The 21,820-nt window shown below is 49.1% G+C and overlaps 1 protein-coding gene and 1 long non-coding RNA gene across 6 annotated transcripts in view; one reads left to right on the plus strand and one right to left on the minus strand.

Annotated features, from left to right (window-relative positions):
- The window catches only part of LOC104651993 (uncharacterized), a 564,635-nt gene that overhangs the window by 87,943 nt on the left and 454,872 nt on the right, over nucleotides 1–21,820 (minus strand). The window lies entirely within an intron of this gene.
- Nucleotides 12,287–17,498, plus strand: SOX9 (SRY-box transcription factor 9). Its single transcript, XM_039476750.2, has 3 exons — nucleotides 12,287–13,086; nucleotides 14,002–14,255; nucleotides 14,835–17,498. The coding sequence occupies exons 1-3, from the start codon at nucleotides 12,656–12,658 to the stop codon at nucleotides 15,674–15,676; spliced, it is 1,527 nt and encodes a 508-aa protein (XP_039332684.2). The 5' UTR covers nucleotides 12,287–12,655; the 3' UTR covers nucleotides 15,677–17,498.

Genomic DNA, 21,820 nt, shown 5'->3' on the forward strand with positions numbered 1-21,820 from the left:
GGTTCCTGGCGGCATACCAGGTAATATATCCAGGTAAAGCTCTTAGCGTATTACCAACCTCATATGAAGGGCTGTGCAAGCACTTCCTCTTATTAAGAAATGTCAGGTCGGACATGATGACTCACACCTGTAATCCCAGCACTTTGGAAGGCTGAGGTGGGCAGATCACGAGGTCAGGAGTTCGAGACCATCCTGGCAAACATGGTGAAACCCCGTCTCTACTAAAAAATGCAAAAATTAGTCAGGCGTGGTGGCGAGCGTCTGTAATCCCAGCTACTTGGGAGGCTGAGACAGGAGAATTGCTTGAACCCAGGAGGCGGAGGTTGCAGTGTGCCAAGATCATGCCACTGCACTCCAGTCTGGGTGACAGAGCGAGACTCCATCTCAAAAAACAAAAAAGAAAGAAAGGAAAAATAAATGTTGCCAGGAGCAGAAAAAGAACGGGGTAATAACAGAGAGCTCTGCACCTCCAAAATGATGAGAACTCTTCCAGGCTTAAGGGGGTGGTGGCATCCAATTTCTGCTTCATAGAGTAAAATCATTTGCTCACACTTATAATCCCAGCACTTTGGGAAGCCGAGGCAAGTGGATCACAAGGTCAGGAGACTGAGACCATCCTGGATAACATGGTGAAATCCCATCTGTACTTAAAATACAAAATATTAGCCAGGCGTGGTGGCACATGCCTGTAGTAGCCTCATCTACTCAGGAGGCTGAGGCAGTAGAATCACTTAAACCTGGGAGGCTGAGGTTGCAGTGAGCTGAGATCACGCCACTACACTTCAGCCTGGATGACAGGGTGAGAGAAGGAAAGAGAAAGAAAAGAAAAGAGAGAGAGAGAAAGAAACTGAGAGGAAGGAAGGAAGGAAGAAAGGAAGGAAGGAAGAAAAAAAAAGAAAATCTGGAAGAAAGAAAATCTAGACAAGCCTGGACCAAGATATAAAAAGGCTGCCACATCCTATAAAGAAGAAAGAAATCCCCACACATAGCAGAGTAAAATAAAGTAACAATCGCTGTGAAATGAAGTCAACCCACACACCATTCCTACAAACCCAGGAGAAGTTCTCATGAAAAGGAAATTAAACAAATGGAGGACACGTTTGATGTGCATGGTTCAAGTCACACTTTGTTCTCTGCTCCTCGGAGACAAAAGCAGCCAAACTCTGATTAGAGGAAAAGGGAGGAGATAAAATCAGAAATGCACGTTACAAAGAGTGGAGTCCCAGTCTCTCCACTGACCACCCCCCCCCAAAAAAAAGCACAGGGAGAAGAAGAAGAATGTGGAGGAGTGGGCTTGCTGGGTGTACCCGTACCCTGAGTTCCATGATAGCAGCAGCATGAGGAATTCTGTGTGTACACGCGGAGGTGGGGGAGGCAGGGGTGGCCCCTGAGATGTGGCATCCAGAGATCTGCCTCTCCATTAACTGTGTGACCTTGAGCAAGCAGCTGGCTATGGCCAGCTATGGCTTCTGTTTCTTTCTTTTTTCTTTTCTTTTTTTTTTTTTTTTTTTGAAACGGAGTTTCGCTCTTGTTGCCCAGACTGGAGTGCAGTGGCACCATCTCAGCTCACCACAACCTCCCCCTCCCTGGTTCAAGCGATTCTCCTGCTTCAGCCTCCCTAGTAGCTGTGATTACAGGAGCCCACAATGACACCCGGCTAATTTTGTATTTTTAGTAGAGACGGGGTTTCCTCCATGTTGGTCAGGCTGGTCTGGAACTCCTGACCTCAGGTGATCCACCTGCCTGGACCTCCCAAATTGCTGGTATTATTGGCGTGAGCCACCACACCCGGCCGAGTTTCTGTTTCTTTAGGTGAAAAACAAAGAGAATAATTCCTTCCCCTCACTACCTCCTAGAGATATCCAGGGAACAGAGCTGATGAATGGATGGAAGGGCACTTCAAAAGCAAAAGCAGGGGACAGCAGCAAGGAATGTGTACTAGCGATGGAATTATGTTTTCAGCAATAGGTGAGAAGGAACCAGAGCAAATGAATATGTGTGCTTTGGAGTGGCGCATGTGTGTGTGTGTGTGTCTGAGAGAGACAGAGGAAGAGAATGAATAGATGTGTCCTCCCAGGATTCCCCGCATGAGTGAATGATGCTGCAGTGTGTGAATGGGCATTTATTCAGGGTGAACTGCATACAGCTGTGATCACTGAGTCCAGGCAAAGGCTGGTTGCAGGGGACAGGCACAGAGGCCACAGTTGTAGGTGGAAACTGACAAAGCAGAGAGAATACAGGCTCTAAACAGACGGGGGGCCAAAACCAAGGTTTCTCCTCCCTAAGCCTGTACCTCACACTTCGTATATGTGGTGGCAGCCATGAGCTGGAAGACAGCGCCTCTCCCATGACCTCACCCCCGCCCAGTGTGTCACCCCACCTGTCTGAGCAACAGGTTTCACTGAGAAGCAGCAAAAAGCTATGGCACTTTTGACATTTAATAGCTCAGTAAATATCAGTTGAAATGACCCTGCCCATCCTTCCCCACCCCCAAGCCAAGGCATCAGTTCCTAAAGCTAATGCTTCTCTCCTCTTCTTATCCTCGTTTTTCTTCTTACCTCTTTCTACTCTTCCTCCTTCCTCCAGATAAGTCACAATTTGGATTAGGGGCAGGAGTGGAGGTGAGTGATTTTGTTTCTCAAATGCCCGGGGTCAGATAGGATACGGGGTCAGAGGCAGGATCGATATAGACAACACACACCACGTACACTCACTGCCATTCTTGCTTTCCCTTTAACTCCCACCCTTTCCCTTCTACAAGAGGCACTAGGAAGGGATTTGTGCTTCTGGGGCTCTGGGGACTGCAGTCCCTGGGGCCATCTGGGAGTGATTAGCCTACAGATTTCAGGTAGCTTCAGCCACACGTGCAGCCCACATGACACCTGCTAATTCCATACCCGCAGCTCTCCTTCTCCAAACAAACAGCAGCTCCGTTTGCAGAAAGAAGAAAAATCCCTTCCCAAGAGGAGCTGCAGAGAAAGGCCAGGTTATAATTTTCTCCGAGGCACAAACTCCCCACAGCCACCATCTCTGCCTACGATTCATTCACCGGTCAGCCACACCACCACCAGGACTCATCTGTGAAAGGGCTGTGCACTGAACATAGAAAAGCAAACAAACAAACAAAAAAAACATAATAAAAAAGATTACTTCCATTGTATATCTGGGCAGCAAGTTCTGGGGGTTTTAGAGGTTCTGATATGTTAATAATAATTTCAGTTTGTGGTTTGATTGTTTTCTCAAAACCTATAAATTCAGGCCAGAAATGTATAAAGATTGCAGTCTGAAAGCTATCTATCCATCACTCCAAAAATTCTCTAAAGGAGGTCTACAACACTCTTTCTTACAGAAGGAAGTCAAGGCCGGGCATGGTGGCTCACCCCTATAATCCTAGCACTTTGGGAGACCCAGGTGGGAGGATCACTTGAGCCCAGGAGTTCGGGACCAGCCTGGGCAACATAACGAGACCCCATCTCTACTAAAAATACAAAGAATTAGCAGGCTACAGTGGTGTGCATCTGTAGTCCCTGCTACTCTGGAGGCTGAAGTGGGAGGCTCACCTAAGCTCAAGAAGTCATAGTTGCAGTGAGCTGAAATCGCACCATTGCACTCTAGCCTGAGTGATGGAAATGAAACCCTCACACACACACACACACACACACACACACACACACACACACACACAGTCAGAGAGTAGAAAATGTTTAAGAAGGTGCCAAGACAAGAACAGATTTCCTTGTGAGTGGCATAAGGAGCCAGACACATTTCAAAGGACGCCATAAGGATATTCCATCTAAGTGATCAAGATGTCCCACTGTGTGCCTGATGGCTGAAATCCTACCATTAGGTATTCGTTGCTTTGGCTATATTTTAGCATTCATTCCCTACATGAACATTCATTCAGCAGAGTCTATGTGGCGCACAGACTGAGGATACTGAGATGATAACACATGTCCTTGTCCTTGAAGAGATCACATTTCAGTGATGGACCATATACGCACAAAGACTGCAGTGCAAAAGAGGCCTGAACACAATGTGATAAGAACACAGAGATGGGAGCCAGCAGCTTTTCCTGGGGAGTCCTCAAATCTTCACAGAGGGGTTAGCATGTAAACTGGATCTCAACCCCTTATTTAAGTCTCACTGCCTCTTAGACTGAGAACATATAAAGCCTTAGCAGTCATTTACTCTATAGTCTGAATAAGTCTCACATCATTCCCAAGGTAAGATAGGTGCAGACAGCTTTTATCTGGGAGACACCTTTCCCTGAAAAGGAGAGTTACAAGCAAGGACTGAAAGGAGTTCTTCCTGGTATATGAAAAAGGAAAGCAAAGATGACGTATAAGTCAGCATCTAAATCCAAGACTTTTCAGAATCAATAGGGAACTGAATCTTTTCTCTGAACCCATTCTTTTCTTTCTTTATTTAGAGACAGAGTCTCACTATGTTACCCAGGCTAGAGTGCAGCTCCCTGCAATCTCCACCTCCCGGGTTCAAGCAATTCTCCTACATCAGCCTCCCGGGTAACTGGGATTACAGGGGCCTGCCACCACACCTGACTAATTTTTGTATTTTTTAGTAGAGACGAGGTTTCACCACGTGAGCCAGGCTGGTCTCAAACTTCTGACCACAGGTGATTCGTCCACCTTGGCCTCCCAAAGTGCTGAGATTACCGGCGTGAACCACTGTGGTGCCCAGCCTGATCACATTCTTAAGTGCCCAGAACAACTTCACTAGCACTTCCTGGTTTGCCTGATGAAATATCAAAATGCTTCAAGCAGAAGTGAAGTTGGAGTGACAAATCCCAGAGACAGGAGAAGGGAATAGGTGAGTTGGTATTCTATCCTCTGCCCACACTGTGCAGTCCTCCTGGCTGATGATCCTATAACAACCCAAGAGTTGGCTGAAGTAGGCCTGGGGCCTAGCTGAGCTCAGGAAGGTGAGGTTAGAGGCAAATGCCTCCCAGTGATATCACCCTGAACCCCTGCTTTCCTCAAACCAAAGTTCCTGGAGGAGAGTCAGAAACCAGAGAACCATTTAAGTGCCAGGAAAATACAAAGCAATTAGTGACTTTTGCTGTAGGCAGAAACTAAAGGGGAAAAAGAAATCTTTGAGCCTCATGAAACTCCACCTCCCTGGGCCTCTTCCGGAACCACAATGTTCAGCCCACTCAGTGTTTGGCCAATGCCACTCTCTCCTCCCCCAGAACATTTCTTTGCTCCTGGAAAATCATCTGGAAACTGTCATCACCACTGTGCTGGTTGGCAGATGTCCCCCAAAGAGAGAGTGAAGCGTACCACACACTACAAGGCATTTCTGGGCTTGAACCAGGAAGGGGTGAGGGCGGGGAAAGAAGATGGCCCAGTCACAAAGCCCATGGCATCAGCAGGGCTGGGAGAAGCATGGCTCCAGGGGCCAAGAGGAAAGAGATGGGACAGAGCCTGCCACCAGGCTGGGAGCTTGGGGTGCCACTCCTTACTAGGCTTTACCGGTCTCCAAAGTGCTTTGATGGAGCCACAAGGACGGGAGGCAGCTTTCTGTGCCCTGTGAGTTGTCTCAGGGAACTAAAGGGGGAATCTGTCAAAGAGTCTCAGAATATTATGAGCCCTGAGGGCAGAGCAGAGTTCATGTGAACAGAGGCTGGATTCTGATGGACACCAGACCTGGAGACAATAGCAGAGACCAAATCTTGCCTCCTTCGGATGTTTGGGCACATAGTCAGCCCTCAAGCAATATTCACCGAATTGATTTATTTAAAAATGAGAATGATTTGACGTTGGGCTAAATGGGAGAGACATGACAAGTGACAGGGAAAGCCAGGATGGCGAGGACATGATGTCTCCACTGCGTTGTACTTCCTCTACCCAGAACTCTACTCCGTCATCTGGAGTCCTAGAAACACTTAGATGTAGCCACTCCATTCCCCTAGTCCCTGCCCAGCCTCGTGTTTGTCCATGCTTTGCAAATTTGCAAGCACCCGAAACCGCCTGATTTGCTGCCAATGATACCGCATATATTTAATATAGTTGGGGTTCAAACTCATGCTCTATTGGGAGCTCCCTCTGGAAACTTTAGAGCCGGGTCCCTGGGGAGAAGCAGACCCTGGAAGTGTTGGGTAGAGTGAATGCCTGGGGAGAATATCTGAGCAGACTCACTCTGCCTTTCTGTCCAATTGTACAGTAGAAAGCATACCTTCCAGGCATGGTAGCAACCCCTGAGTCAGGGTCTGACACCACCTTTTCTCCTGGCTGTCGAGAAGAACATCTCAACCTGTGAGATTTCTCCACTGCTCCAAGAAAATGAGTTTTTAGGGGAAGGATTAAATGCCTACATACTTGAATCTATAGTGATCCTACCCCTAAATTATACTGGTAAATATCTGTCTCTGTTTTGCCTGTGGATACTAAGGCAGATGAGACAAAAAATCTTTTGCCAACCAAAGCTGACAATTTTGCGAGCTTTAGGGGGACCCGGAAGGGAAGCAGTTTCTGTAACACAGTTGATGCCTTCTGGCTGTGTTTTATCAGCGCTTCCTTCACATTTTAGCCAACCTGGAAACTAGGGAAGAAAAAGTAACAGATCCCACTCCTAGAACTCTGTGAAAGAAAACAAAGTGCCCTTTCCCATGGAGCTAAACACATTGTGTCCTAAAGATAGTGACATGAACACTGTCATATTTTCTGTGTCTTAATGATTTGGAAAGGGGGAGGGTCCAAAATTACTGTCCTTCTCTCCTACGCCAGTCCACATTTCACAACGCATCCAAGAAACAAAAGGCTGAGGACAGAAAAAGAAGACATTAACTATTCCACTTCTTCCTTTTACATCAGTGAAAGGGCCTTGGGAGAAAGATGGTATAGAGAGTGGTGGGAAAGTAAAAAAAAAAAAAAAAAAAAAAAAAAAAAAAAAAAAAAAAAAAAAAAAAATCTCTGCTTTCTCAAAAATCCCTGATCTGCTTTATCCAGGCTGGGAGACACCCCGACGGCAGCCTGTCTCTCCTGCAGCATTGCACTCAGCGACAGGCACCATGAAATTAATTTGAAATAAACAATGACAAAGCAGGAAGCTCCACGGGTCCCCGAGTTGCTTCGATCCCCCACTCCTCCTCGAAGCCCCTGGGCTGTTTAACAAAACCCTGGGTCCGCCATATCCCAAGCACTTTTGTGATGTCACAGCTGCAAGGACCATCGGAGGCTTCACTCTCACGGAAGCCCAAAAGTTGGGATCTGACCTCATGACCTTAGCCTTTCCCGGCGGGGGTGGTGGGGGGGTCCTTGAGACAGGACGTGCTATTTCCCGGAGTTCGGAGCTCCGGCCAATGGGCAGCAGACCTGGCCCCCAAGACTCCCTCACGCCGCTCCACAACCAAAGCGTAGCCCTACACGAAGCTGGGTGAAGCTGCAGCTTGCAGGAGCCGGGGAGATGCGCTCTGCCCGGGACTTCCCGGGTCCTGCTGAGACAGGAAAGGATTGCGGGGAAGACAAGATAATGGGTCTTTAACTCTGACCGTTACCTTCGAAATTTTATCTTACAAATATGCCCTCTTTTTCCGTGGTTTTACGGGGACATTTTCTCTGATTAAGATCTGGAATAATCACCCACCCAATGGCATATCTTGGAGGGAAGCGCTTGTTAGAATCCCTCCAGGCTGAGACGATATCATCGCTATGGAGCCTGCCATCCCCTAGGGAAACCCCACAAAACCGTCCTACCTGGACTGAATACCCCTAAAGTGAAAGGTGATCGAGGGGGAGCAGCAGGTGCTGGTGCGGAGGAAGCTCCTGGGGCTGAAGTGGCCCCGGCCGCCGAGTGTGTCGCAAAGGAGGCACCGCTGCGTGGAGCACTTATTCTATCTTTATTTTTAAATCACCAAGGCAAAATCACCTTCAGCTAAAACTGCCTAAAACACTTTTTAAAAGAGTGGGGGTGGCCGTTAGGGGGAAGATATGGCCTAGGAAATTTTCTGCAGGGCGTTCTAGGGGTGAGTTGAGGGAATCCGCAGGACGCGCGGCTCCCGGGTGCCACCGCTAAGGACAGATATTTTCGGAAAACCCAGAAAGAAAAAAGAGCACACTCCCTTTGGGACTGGGGCCTTCCACTCCCACCTCTCCTTTTTCCCTGCTGGCTCCACAGCTCCACGACGAGCCAGCTTGTCAGGTCTCTGGCTTGGGCTCCGTCAGTACCCCTGGGGCGCCCTGCTGTGTTACACCCCCCAGATCCCAGACCCGGCCAGGTCACCAGGGCAGATTGGAAGTTCGCGCCCCCTCACCCGACACCTCTCGTCCACCTCATCTTTCTTTCTTTTTCTTTTTTCTTTTCTTTTTTTTTTTTTTTTCGAAAACAGAAAAGGGAAGAAAACTGAAACACCCCTCTTGGTCTGCAGTTTTAGCCGGGTCAAGGTTCCACAGCCCTGGGTGGCCCATGTCGGACAGCTTCCCAAAGTAGGACTCCCGCGTGGGGAGAAATACACTCGCAGGAATGTACATTCATCGCGTGTTCAGAACTGTAGCTGGGAGGTCTGGCAGCTGGGATGGGACAGGCACTCACTCGGGCAACATGTCCAGAGGCCACATCTATTCGGTCAGTCAACAGATATTTATTGCGCACCTATGACGCTATTTGTTCCTTTCTATTTTCCTTTAGCTGTTGCTGTCCAGCCCAGCGCCAGTCCTGAGACGGGCTTACCCGCCACTCCCCTCCAAAAGAAACTCGGGTCCGGCGTGAAGAGTGAACGATAAACACTCTCCAAACCCCCGGAAAAGTACTAATTACATGAGTGGCTGGGGGACCCGGGACACGGGGACCTGTGCCTCCAGGGATTGGAGTCTTTTGCCTGCAAGGGACCTGGCTCAAGGAACTGGAATGGAGAAGGGGCATCCCCTTCTCCCATCACTTCTAATGAAAACATTGCCCGGGGCTGAGATCCTTGGGGGACGCAGCCGCTCATCCCACCAAATTTTCCTAAGGACAGAGAGGCGTCCCTACTGAAGACGGATTCAAACACCATCCCTACTTTTGCTAAGGAAATTTGGATAGGGAGCTTTTGGTCCTTAATTCCTCAGATGAAAGGAAGCCCATCCGCTCGCATCCCACACCCCCATCCTGAGCACCGGGTGTTTGCGCGAAACTCGCCCGGGGCCAGCAGCTCGGGTCTCAGCTCCCGCGTAGACGCGGAGGAGAGATTGGCGGCCCCCGCTGGGGAAATTGAGCCCGGCGCCGGCCCGGGACGTGCAAGAGGGGGAAGGCGGAGTTCCCAGACCTCGGTTTCCCGAGGGCTTCCCTGGGGAACCACTCGCACCTCCGTGTCTCCGCTTCCCCGGCAGAGCTCGCAGCGCTTGCTCCAGAGCGGGTATCCGAAAGCACGTCCCGAACGTGGAGACGCGCCCTCAGTCTCCTGCCTCTTGACCTGCGCCCTTCCCCTCCCTCACCGCCTCAGTTGGAGGACCCTGGCTCGTTTGGCTTCTGGCAAAACGCTCTGGCTGACACTGGGTCAACAGCCTCAGTTTCCAGATCTGTAACGCGAACATCAGGAGCGGGGTTCCTTTCCCTCTACCTGTGTCTGAGGTCCTCTGGTCGGGGACTGCGCGCGTCTTCCCGGGTCAGGGAGGAGGGGTGGGGCGACCTGAGAAAGGCACCAGGAAGCGAATGGACCCCCTGAATGGGGAAAGGGGAGTGGACACCAGAAGGCCCCTGCAGAAATGCAGGACCGATCCACTCGCGCAAACTGACGGCGCCACTCACTAGACTTGGCCTGACTGTGGCAACGCTTGGCACCTGGGGGACCGGGGCCTTCTCCTGGCCTCAGTCCCCAAATTCTGGCGCGGAATAGAAACGTCTGGCATCTCGAGCGCTCTCTTTTAACCCGGTTCTCTACAGACCTAAGTTCCCTCCCTGAGCTGCGCAGAGGTGGATCCGCACAGGAGGGAATATCGTGTAGGAATTCCTGCAAATATAAATCTCAGCAGCAAAGCCGTCCAGATTGAGTGGAACACACCACCCCCAGCCACCACCATCCAAATTCTCCCCGGTTCTCGGAGTCAGAGACAGTTTCTGGGCCTTTGGCGCCCTCTCTGGATACAGATGAAAACTGCAGACCATTTTTAATTCGCCTGTTGATAAGTTTTCAAAAAGATAGAAAATTCAAAAATGCTTGCATCAAACCAACGGGAAAGGTATAAAGCACCGCTGTTTATGATATGACAGTCTATATACTAGTATCTTATTGCATAATTGCATTAAAAGTATATGCATATACATATATATTGACAAATATTTAGCGAAATATTCCAAAATATCATAAAGTCATAGCCCTCTTCACTGACTTTATATCAGCAAACTTGGTAATTACAATAAAACACAGCTAAGTACAGATGACCTGGCTAAAATGTCTGCCCGATGGTCTCCGAGTCTCCTGAATCAGGGGTCTGAAAATTACAGTTATACTGTACACACAACGCCTTCCTACCCAGGACACAGAAATGGCTCCACAGGACGCAGACTTTTTTCTCCTAGGAAAGGACGGCGCTTTTCTTACACTTTCTGAAACTAATCACAGAGCTATGAATACGAAGCTAGCTATTGTATGCAGATCTCTTAAATTTGTAAACGAGCTATAGGGCGCCCGAAACATCCCATTTGAAGAAGTTAACTTCGTTAAAATATATATATACTGTTGAACACGGCTGTAACTTACTACCTTATGAAGAGTTCCATTTCCTATAAGAAGAGTCGGGCTTCTTCCGAAGAAAATGAGAGAAAACAAGATTTTTAAAAATTCTTCCAGAAGGACATTGATTTGGATCTTGTGATAGTGTTCTCACTTCTCACATTAGAAAGGAAAATAAAAAGGTTTTAATGTGATGTGGGCCGATTCACCATAAAAATAATTTAATTAGAAGCAAATTTTTGCAAGAGCCCAAAAAGGGGAGGGGGAGTTTAAAATTAAGAGTTTTCCAATGTTGTACGTTTATTTGAGATTATGAAAGCACGGAACCCGCAAGCGACCAAGATTTTTCTTCTGTCCCAGAGCAGATGGCTCCGCACTTACCTAACCTGGCACTAAGCATTTCGTGTAAACACAAAGGTTGTGCTCAAATCACACTTGAAACACATCAGAGCCACTACCAATGCCTCCCCCAGAACTCCGAACTGTATGCAGGTCTAAACCGCCCGGACTGGAGTCAGAAGCGCAGGCGCTTTGCCCCTTCAGGTGTTCAGTAAATGCCAGCAAAAGCAGGCAAGCACCATGACTCCGCCAAAGCGGAGCGTTTTGTCTGCGGTGGTGCCCATCTGTTAGGCTTTTTACAAACCAAGCGACCGGTCCGGGCCTCGCGGCTTGGGACGGCCGCACTGGCAAACTTCGATCTCTCAAAGCCACAGCAGTCTGCACACTCTCCCCAGACAGGGGGACTCAGCTGACGTTTTTGACTCCGCCAGGAAGCAAAGACTAAAACGTCAGCTGCAGGAGCCCCGTTACTGAGGAGAGTCGGCGGGGTCGGAGGCAGAGGGGGCCGGAGGAAGACTTGTCAGAGTTCAAGGTCGGTGTGGCTCGGGGTAGCCCTGAGAGCGCGGGGCTCCCGCGGCGTCGCCAAGGCCGCCGCTGCCAGCCTTCTCGGGGACTTAGCGTTGCTTTCCATTGACTCCCTTTGCAAAAGCTCAGCCGAATCCTGACCAGCCGCACCAGCGCCGGGGAACCTGAGCATGTTAATCTATTTATATGGATTATTTGGGAGGAACAGCGGGCGTTGAGTCACCGAAACATTTGCTTCAAAAGACTATTTCTAAGCACTTTTGCAGGCAGGCAGGCTCCAGGCGCGCAAACTCGGCTACGCATTAAGGATCAGCTGCCTTTCGAATACTGCAAACTCCAGCTAAGTCCCCGGTGCCGCAGAGAGAGCAGCGAAAAGAAATGTCGGAGGTGGGGGTAGGTCCCAGTCTAGACACACACACTTGCACACACGCACACAAAGATCCGCGCAGAGAAGGCACTAAAATTCTGGCATTCCGAGAGTACGACAAACTTACACACTTGAAGTCCCGGGTCCCCCGCCTTCCCCGCAGCACCCCCCACCCCCACTACCCCACAGTCCACCCTTTGGCTGCGCTCCCCTCCCCTCTCCTCCCCTCCCCTCCCGTCTCTTCACCCAGCCCAGTGCCACAATCCTCCTCCCTCCCCCAAAATCGGGTCCAATCAGCTGCCTGCCAACCCTGGGACTGCCGCGCTGTGATTGGCCGAAGTCTCTAAGGTGAGGCGGGTATTTATTGAGGAGACCCTGGGCTGGGAGTTGGAGAGCCGAGAGCGGAGCTCGAAACCGACTGGAAACTTTAGTGGCGCGGAGACTCGCCAGTTTCAACCCCGGAAACTTTTCTTTGCAGGAGGAGAAGAGAAGGGGTGCAAACGCCCCCACTTTTGCTCTTTTTCCTCCCCTCCTCCTCTCCAACTCGCCTTCCCCCACTTGGAGCGGGCAGCTGCGGACTGGCCACCCCGCGCCCTCCTAAGTGCCCGCAGCCGCAGCCGGCCGACGCGCCAGCCTCCCTGAGAGCCGCTCGCTCTGCATCCGAGCAGCCGAGGGGAGAGGAGCCCGCGCCTCGAGACCCCGAGCCGCCGCGGCTTCTCGCCTTTCCCGGCCACCTGCCCCCTGCCCTGGGCCCGCGTATGAATCTCCTGGACCCCTTCATGAAGATGACCGACGAGCAGGAGAAGGGCCTGTCCGGCGCCCCCAGCCCCACCATGTCCGAGGACTCTGCGGGCTCGCCCTGCCCATCGGGCTCCGGCTCAGACACCGAGAACACGCGGCCCCAGGAGAACACGTTCCCCAAGGGCGAGCCGGACCTGAAGAAGGAGAGCGAGGAGGACAAGTTCCCCGTGTGCATCCGCGAGGCGGTCAGCCAGGTGCTCAAGGGCTACGACTGGACGCTGGTGCCCATGCCGGTGCGCGTCAATGGCTCCAGCAAGAACAAGCCGCACGTCAAGCGGCCCATGAACGCCTTCATGGTGTGGGCGCAGGCGGCGCGCAGGAAGCTCGCGGACCAGTACCCGCACTTGCACAACGCCGAGCTCAGCAAGACGCTGGGCAAGCTCTGGAGGTAGGGGTGCCCGCTGGGGGCGGCGCGGCAGGGTGGGCATCGCAGCGGCGGGGGGGCTCTGGCCAGGGCTGGCTTTCCCCACCCCACCTCCTAGCACCTGGGAGTTGCTGTTCCAGGAGCCGATGGGGTCGGGGTGGCAGTAGGAACAGGGTGTAACTGGGGCTCAGAGTTTGACAAAGTTCTGGGTTTGCTCGAGGGGACGAGGAGGAGGGGGTGGTAAATGGAAGGGGAGGAGGCGGTAGCCGGAGGATGGACGAAGGCTGGTGGGAGACGGAAGGAGGGGCTGCCAGCCTGCTCTGTGGTCGCCTGGAAGCTCAATGGGGGGGGGGGGGGCTGGGGAGTGAAGTTTGCCTCCCCCCACCCTGCCCCTTAAAACTGCACTCTGCCTTGCAGCCCCCCTACACCCATGGAGGGGGGGCAGGGGAGAAACTGAGATTGGAGGAGACCCTTGGCAGGAATTGGGAGGGGGAGGAGGGAAGCTGCTGGAAATAGGTGGAAGTATGGGGGGTTGAAAATTGGGTAGTTTCTTGCAGCTTAAGTAATTTGTGGGAAAGTTTTTAGAGGGTGTTGGGGTTGGGGGCGATAACTCCAGCAGCAAAGGCGTTTAGGGGGCAGCAGCAGGGGTTGTTTTCATCTCCAGCCTTTCCAAAATAGAAGGGAAGGAGCGGGAGGGGGCGGGGGCGGGGAGTGAGCGCTCAGGTCGGACCAAGAACTGTTTTTTTTTTTTTTTTTTTTTTTTTTTTTTTAAGAAAAGTTACGGAGCTGTGGTTGGAGGGAGGAGGGGAGATGGGGTTGTGTGCAAAGGAAGCGAGTGGTCCCGATCGCCGCCTCCTCCCCACCGACCTGACAGTTCGGCGGGTTTCACTGACCCCCCTCCCTCGTTTTCTCTGTGCCCCCCCGCCCCGCCCCGCGCAGACTTCTGAACGAGAGCGAGAAGCGGCCCTTCGTGGAGGAGGCGGAGCGGCTGCGCGTGCAGCACAAGAAGGACCACCCGGATTACAAGTACCAGCCCCGGCGGAGGAAGTCGGTGAAGAACGGCCAGGCAGAGGCCGAGGAGGCCACGGAGCAGACGCACATCTCCCCCAACGCCATCTTCAAGGCGCTGCAGGCCGACTCGCCTCACTCCTCCTCTGGCATGAGCGAGGTGCACTCCCCCGGCGAGCACTCGGGTGAGTCGCCCCTCGGCCCCGCGGGACACGCCACCCCCTGCCCTCCGTCTGGAAGATTCTTCCTGGAGACTTGATGCTTCTCGGGAGGGACACGCCACCCTTTGCGCCTGTCCCACTTCCCTCTCCACTCACAGCCTAAGAGGCACCCAGACAGACACACGCGCGCGCGCACACACACACACACACACACACACCCCTCAATCCCAGCATCCGAAGAGATTAGTGTTTTGGGGTTTTTTTATTGGGAGGTAAAATGTCCTTACAGCCCTACAAGACCTCCCCCTTTCTTCCCTTTGCACCGCACCCCAAAAGCACACACAGGGCTCTTCTACAAGTAGCAATTTGGTCTTCCGGACCCTCCGGGCCCCAGACCCTCTCCTGATAAAAGGGGACTGTCCAGTGTGTACTGGCGGGTTAATCATTGGGCGACTTATCTCCGGTGCAGTGCGCCTCCCAATAAGGGTGCGGGCCCTTATTGCCCTGCCGCAGCGAGGGAGGGTCCCCGGAGGGTGCCTGAGACCAGGGCGTCTGTGCAGCCCGTGTTGACTTTCCCGTGCTTGTTCTTTTATCCGTCCTCAGGGCAATCCCAGGGCCCGCCGACCCCACCCACCACCCCCAAAACCGACGTGCAGCCGGGCAAGGCTGACCTGAAGCGAGAGGGGCGCCCCCTGCCCGAGGGGGGCAGACAGCCCCCCATCGACTTCCGCGACGTGGACATCGGCGAGCTGAGCAGCGACGTCATCTCCAACATCGAGACCTTCGACGTCAACGAGTTTGACCAGTACCTGCCGCCCAATGGCCACCCGGGGGTGCCGGCCACACACGGCCAGGTCACCTACACGGGCAGCTACGGCATCAGCAGCACCGCGGCCACCCCGGCGGGCGCGGGCCACGTGTGGATGTCCAAGCAGCAGGCGCCGCCGCCGCCCCCGCAGCAGCCCCCGCAGGCCCCGCCGGCCCCGCAGGCGCCCCCCCAGCCGCAGGCTGCGCCCCCGCAGCAGCCGGCCGCGCCCCCGCAGCAGCCGCAGGCGCACACGCTGACCACGCTGAGCAGCGAGCCGGGCCAGGCCCAGCGAACGCACATCAAGACCGAGCAGCTGAGCCCCAGCCACTACAGCGAGCAGCAGCACTCGCCCCAGCAGATCGCCTACAGCCCCTTCAGCCTGCCGCACTACAGCCCCTCCTACCCGCCCATCACCCGCTCGCAGTACGACTACACCGACCACCAGAACTCCAGCTCCTACTACAGCCACGCGGCGGGCCAGGGCACCGGCCTCTACTCCACCTTCACCTACATGAACCCCGCCCAGCGCCCCATGTACACCCCCATCGCCGACACCTCCGGGGTCCCTTCCATCCCGCAGACCCACAGCCCCCAGCACTGGGAACAACCCGTCTACACACAGCTCACCCGACCTTGAGGAGGCCTCCCACGAAGGGCGAAGGTGGCCGAGATGATCCTAAACAAAACCGAAGAAAGAGAGGACCAGCCAGAATTCCCTTTGGACATTAGTGGGTTTTGTTGTTGTTGTTGTTGTTTTTTGTTTTTTTTGTTGTTGTTTTGTTTTTCTTCTTCTTCTTCCTTAAAGACATGTAAGCTAAAGGCAACTCGCACCCAGATTTCCAAGACAGAAACGTGACCTATCCAAGCGCATTACCCACTTGTGGCGAATCGATGGCCAGGCCAAACCTTGGCTAAATGGACCAGCGAAATCGACAAGAAACTGGGCTTTTGAAACCCTCTTGAGAGCAAGCGTGGAGGATGATGGAGAATCGTTGCGATCGGTGTGCTCAATCTCTCTGCCTTCTTGGACTTTGTAATTATTTTTTAGCAGTAATTAAAAAAAGAAGTCCTCTGTGAGGAATATTCTCTATTTTAAATATTTTTAGTATGTACTGTGTATGATTCATTACCATTTTGAGGGGATTTATACATATTTTTAGATAAAATTAAATGCTCTTATTTTTCCAACAGCTAAACTACTCCTAGTTGAAAAGTGTGCCCTAGCTTTTCTTGCAAACAGAGTATTTTTGTACAGATTTGCTTTCGCTTACAAAAAAAAAAAAAAAAAAAAAAAAAAAAGAAAAAAAAAAGCCTGTTGTATTAACATTTTTAAAACATTGTGTTATGTGATCAGTTTTGGGGGTTAGCTTTGCTTAATTCCTCAGGCTTTCCGATTCAAGGAGGAGCTGCCTTAAAAAGAAAAATAAAGGCCTTATTTTGCAATTATGGGAGTAAACAATAGTCTAGAGAAGCATTTGGTAAGCTTTATCGTATATATATTTTTTACACAAAAGAAAAACACCTTGAGCCTTAAATCCATGCTGCTGGGGAATACCTGCGCTCTCTTTTAGTGCATTCTCCTGCCTTTGCTTCTTCACCGCAGTCTTAAGAAAGAGGTAAAAGGCAAGCAAAGGAGACAAAATCTGTTCTGGGAATGTTTCAGCAGCCAATAACTGCCCGAGCCACTGTCCCCTGGTTGCCTGCCTGGGCCCCATGTGGAAGGCAGATGCCTGCTTTCACCCTGTCACCTGTGCCTCTCTGAACACCAGCAGTTAACCTTCAAGACATTCCACGTGCTAAAATTATTTATTTTGTAAGGAGAGGTTTTAATTAAAAAAACAAAACAAAACAAAAAAAAAAAAAAAAAAAACTTCCTTTCTTTTTTTTTTTTTTAATTTTACCTTCTTTAAAATAGGTTGTTGGAAACTTCCTCAAAGGGTATGGTCATCTGTTGTTAAATTATGTTCTTAACTGTAACCGGTTTTTTTTTTAATTTATCTCTTTAATCTTTTTTTTTTTTATTATTAAAAGCAAGTTTCTTTGGATTCTTCATCCTAGATTTGTATAAAGGCCTTTTTGTCCGCCCCTTTTTTTTTCCTTGTTGTTTTTGTTGAAAACAAACTGGAAACTTGTTTCTCTTTATACAAATGAGAGATTGCAAATGTAGTGTATCACTGAGTCATTTGCAGTGTTTTCTGCCACAGACCTTTGGGCTGCCCTATACTGATTGATTGATTGTGTGTGTGTGTGTGTGTGTGTGGACACAAAACAATGCAAGCATGTGTCATCGATATTCTGCATCTTCTCTTGGAGTGAAGGAGGCTAACCTGGAGGGGATCAGCCCACTGACAGACCTTAATCTTAATTACTGCTGTGGCTGGAGAGTTTGAGGATTGCTTTTTAAAAAAGACAGCAAACTTTTTTTTTTTTTTATTTAAAAAAGATATATTAACAGTTTTAGAAGTCAGTAGAATAAAATCTTAAAGCACTCATAATATGGCATCCTTCAATTTCTGTATAAAAGCAGATCTTTTAAAAAAGATATTTCTGTAACTTAAGAAACCTGGCATTTAAATCATATTTTGTCTTTAGGTAAGCTTTGGTTTGTGTTTGTGTTTTATATGTTTGGCTTGTTTCCCTCCCACCCCCAAGCCTTTTGTTCTCTCTGTGAAACTTACCTTTCCTTTTTTCTTTCTTTTTTTTTTTGTATATTATTGTTTACAATAAATATACATTGCATTAAAAAGAAAATGGCCCTGTGGATTTATTCACCCAGTTCTCCTGTTGGATGATTTGGCAGATTTGAGCACAAAAGACAAAAGTGCCGATTGCTGTGATGTTTTCCGTTTTTTTAAGTGCAACCTTTGGCAATCCTAGAAAAGGCGCCGAGGAAAAGACTGGGTATCTCCAAAAATCTAGGCCGAATAATCTTGCCACTCCAGTAAGTCACATAGAAAATTACATGTCAGCAGTTGCCCACTCTGGCAAAACGTTTGTTGTGGTTTTCACGACCTCATGCTTCAGGGCAAAAGCTGGCCCTTGTGGAGGTCAGAGGGAATATTAGACCTGAAATCAGGAGATTGTCAGTAGACAAAATGCCAGAGGGGTGACTTGCTTCTCTGGTTTTAATATCGCAAACTGTCTGTTGCTATGAACACATATCCAAGAAATGGAGTGTCCATTTAAAAAGCAAAGGAAGCTGGAGAAAAACAATGTCTACAGGGAGTCAGAGGGAAGTCTGTCCTATTAACCCATTAAATGATTCAGAGTCTTCCTGACTTCTCTGCAGAGACAATGAAAAGGGATGATTTTTCTGTTCCCTCCAGTTTAACTCATTCTAAGCAGACGCAAAGCCAACGTAGAAGAAATAAGACCTAATCCTGTATTACTTGGCCCCATTTAGATGGGGAGTTTCCAGGTTCAGAGAAACGTTCAGGTCATTTTTCATTAAATAAATTAAATCACTCTTTCCCTCCCACCCTCACATGGGCACACCTCCCCACCCCACCCCTACACCCCAGCTGATTGGAGAGGTGTCTCTAAGGAGTCAGTCACCTTCACCCCCTCAGGCTGGTTTTACTACTGGGCCTGTGTCTCTGACAGTCTTAACCAGAGTCCAACCTCTCTGGCGTTACCTCACATTGTCTGTTTCTGCTTATTGGATTCCTGGCTGACATCCCACACCAGAAACATGGCAACCAGGAAAATGGTAGTTATCAAATCGAGGCAACATTAGTACTCGGCCTCCTTTGCAAATTCCTTCGACAAACATTGATTGAGGGCCTGTGATCTGCCGGGGACTGTGCAAATCCCTCCCCCTTCAGACATCAAATTCTGTTCCTTGTTTGTAGCCTCCCATGCGCTGAGGCCCTCCGTTCTTACAAAATCTCTTATTTTTTTTTTCTTCTTGCCAACACTCACAAAGTCCTTTTAAAAAGTCTCTGTAGTGTTCACTAATTCTTGTCTACCTTAGTGGTCCTAATCCCTTTGTCTATTAAAATCAACACACACCAGTCCACTGTGACCACCCCCTTCCCTAGCAAATCTGTATGTTTGCTGGACTGTTCTCTCTTCTAGAATTATGCTCTTTTTTCCAGTTTGTGGCCTTTGCCAGGACTTCTTGAAGCTGAAATTTTCTGTTCGGACATAAACTTGTTAAGGGACCTGAGGCAAGTTGTTTTGCTTTCCTGTGCCTCAGTTTCCCCTTTTGCTGAGTATGTTTATAATTCCTCCTATGTATAGCAGGGTTGTTAAGCCAGGAGCAATCTGGGAATTGACTGCATTGGAGTCTCCTGGTCTGTACAGCAGTCCCTCTGCATTAGAATTTCTGGGAGTAATATCCGGGAAAAAGAGTTTTTCATAAGCTCCCTGAGTGGCTCTGATACACGGTAAAATGCGACACACAGGAGTGCTGGGAGGGAATTCCTCAGAAACACACTCACCCCCATATCCATCAGATCTAGTCAAAGCCCAATATCTCCAGATTATAAAATATTTTGGAGGAATTTATAGTCTAAATCCAGAAGCACGGAGCTTATCACCCTGGCAACAGAAACACATTGACTAGAAACCTAAGAGAGTCCCCCACGCTGGAAGGAGCTTGTGTATAGATCCAGGGTTGTTTGTTTGTTTGCACTTAAAATAAAACCTCTTCTTTTCTAACCATTTTGACAAAACTGGAATTTTTAGCAAAAGGGAATAAAAATAAACTTTTCGGAATCAGCCTTTTGCTCTATTATTAAAATAGAACCATGTGGATTCACTTGAGCTATTCGACTTTCCCACTTCAACTCCATCCTATCCCTTTTCTTCCCTGATTTCCAAACTGAATGTTTTTGAGGCAGCATGGTGGCAATTTTTTATTAAAGTAATTAAAGTAACTGATGAACTATCACTACAGCCAGAGATGGATTTACTAGGAAACAAAGCTCAAACTTCAGCACTTCTCAAAAGCATAGGCTCCTTTTAAGACTCTAGACTTATTCTTGAATATTTTTTAATTTAAATTATTTTTCTTAAAGAACTTCACCTAAAAAAAACAAATGCATAAACTTCATGCCCCACAAAAGCTGGATCTGCCCCTGACCACAGCTACTGGTCAGTAAACTGCAGCATTAGAGGCTGCCACAGAACATAGCAAGATACTTTTCTTTCCATTCTCAACAGTGCCTGACACACAGTAGGTGCTCAACAAATAACTACCTTCCATCATATCCATGAACACGATGGCTTTGCTAAAGAACACACTGGGATCTCTGCAGTAACACTCTAAACATTCTACCACTTGTCCTTAGACAGTTTCTCATCCTTCTGAGAGTCAAATGAATTTTCGCTTCTCAAATGACATTCACTTGTGGGCATAAGAGAGGTTAAATGCACACAAGAAACATAATGACCTGCCCTCCTATTCTTTCTCTTCCCCCTTCCTATTCATCCCTTTTTTTCCTTTCTTTGCCACCTCTCCCCTGCATTTTCTCAGAGTCTCCCCTTGACTCCAACAGCTAAAAACTTTGCTGGGCGCTGACTGAGCTATTCCTTTTCCATCGTGCACAGACCAGAACTATTTTACTCTGAATTTCTGGAGGATCATTCTTTTTTGACCAGATATAACATGGGCCAGGTAATCTCGGAAAATAACCAGACAAAATTGAGGGCAATATTTTCTTGAAGCTATTACTAGACATGTCCCTTGAGCATTTGGGATATTGAGCTTCATGCAATCATCATTATTTCCTGCTGTCATATTCCACTCTAGAATGAGTCCCACTCCTCATTCTTTCCGTAAACATTTGGTTAGGATGCAAGCATGAACGAGAAAGACTGCCCTCATGGTGCTTACATTTTCATGAAGAGGAGACAGGCAAAAATAAACAGTACTTCCTGGTCTTTCCTTGTTTGCATGGCATGGGGAAAAAAAAATGCAACTCATTATGGCCAACTGGGAGAATAGGTACAGGGAAGGAGGAGTTGACGGATTTGGAAATGGTTTTGGTGAGAACTTGCTGAGTTCATTTTTCCTCTCCTGATCTTCATCTATTTTTCAGTGACATAAAATTGACTCCATTTACATAAAGGAAACTCTATTTTTACTTTAGGCTCTCCCTCCTTCCCCTCTGACCCACCCACCAATAACCCACTATTAGTCTCTCTACCTCTTCATAAACCATGGATTCATGGGTCTCACAATGCTCTTTTTAGCAGAGACCCCAGGAGAAAAAAATCCTAGTATCCAAAGTGGTTGGTCTTTCGATCTCTAGAGATTTGGTTAATGTGCCCTGCAGAAATGAGAAAGCAGTAAGAAATGAGGAAGGAATCGGAAATGAGGAAGGTATGAAGAAAGGTCTTTTAATTTATTTGTGCTTACATTGCAAAAATCTCTTGTACATTATCCCAGCTATTATATACTCCTCCATTGCTTCCAGAATACTTGCGTGGATTGAGAGCCGACTTCTACCATGGAGATCTTTAACTGTGGAAAAATCTTATCTCTGCAGTTTCCATCCAATGGTCCAAGGTGGCTCCCCTCTACACCAGAATAGTGTGTCTTCTCTTTCTTTAAAATGACCGCCTTTCAGCTAAGTGTGCAGTTTTAAAGTTTCATTTTAGTCTTCTTTTCCCAATCTAAACACTTCCAATACATTTTACATATGATAGCATTCCCAAACCCTTTTATATTGGACAATTATTTGAATGTACTTCACTTACTAGTATTCTCAAAGGAGTGCACTTAGAATATTTTCCGGGACTCCAAATACTTGGCTAACATGGAATACAAATAGAT

This window comes from Saimiri boliviensis, chromosome 17 (genome assembly GCF_048565385.1).
Source record: "Saimiri boliviensis isolate mSaiBol1 chromosome 17, mSaiBol1.pri, whole genome shotgun sequence".
Classification (NCBI taxonomy): Eukaryota; Metazoa; Chordata; class Mammalia; order Primates; family Cebidae; genus Saimiri; species Saimiri boliviensis.

What these genes read in the sequence shown, in the direction of transcription:
- SOX9 (XM_039476750.2), top strand. Translation starts at nt 12,656, where the DNA reads ATGAATCTCCTGGACCCCTTCATGAAGATGACCGACGAGCAGGAGAAG. An exon ending in ACGCTGGGCAAGCTCTGGAG is followed by an intron (nt 13,087 to 14,001) that starts GTAGGGGTGCCC and finishes CGCCCCGCGCAG; the next exon opens with ACTTCTGAACGAGAGCGAGA. An exon ending in CTCCCCCGGCGAGCACTCGG is followed by an intron (nt 14,256 to 14,834) that starts GTGAGTCGCCCC and finishes ATCCGTCCTCAG; the next exon opens with GGCAATCCCAGGGCCCGCCG.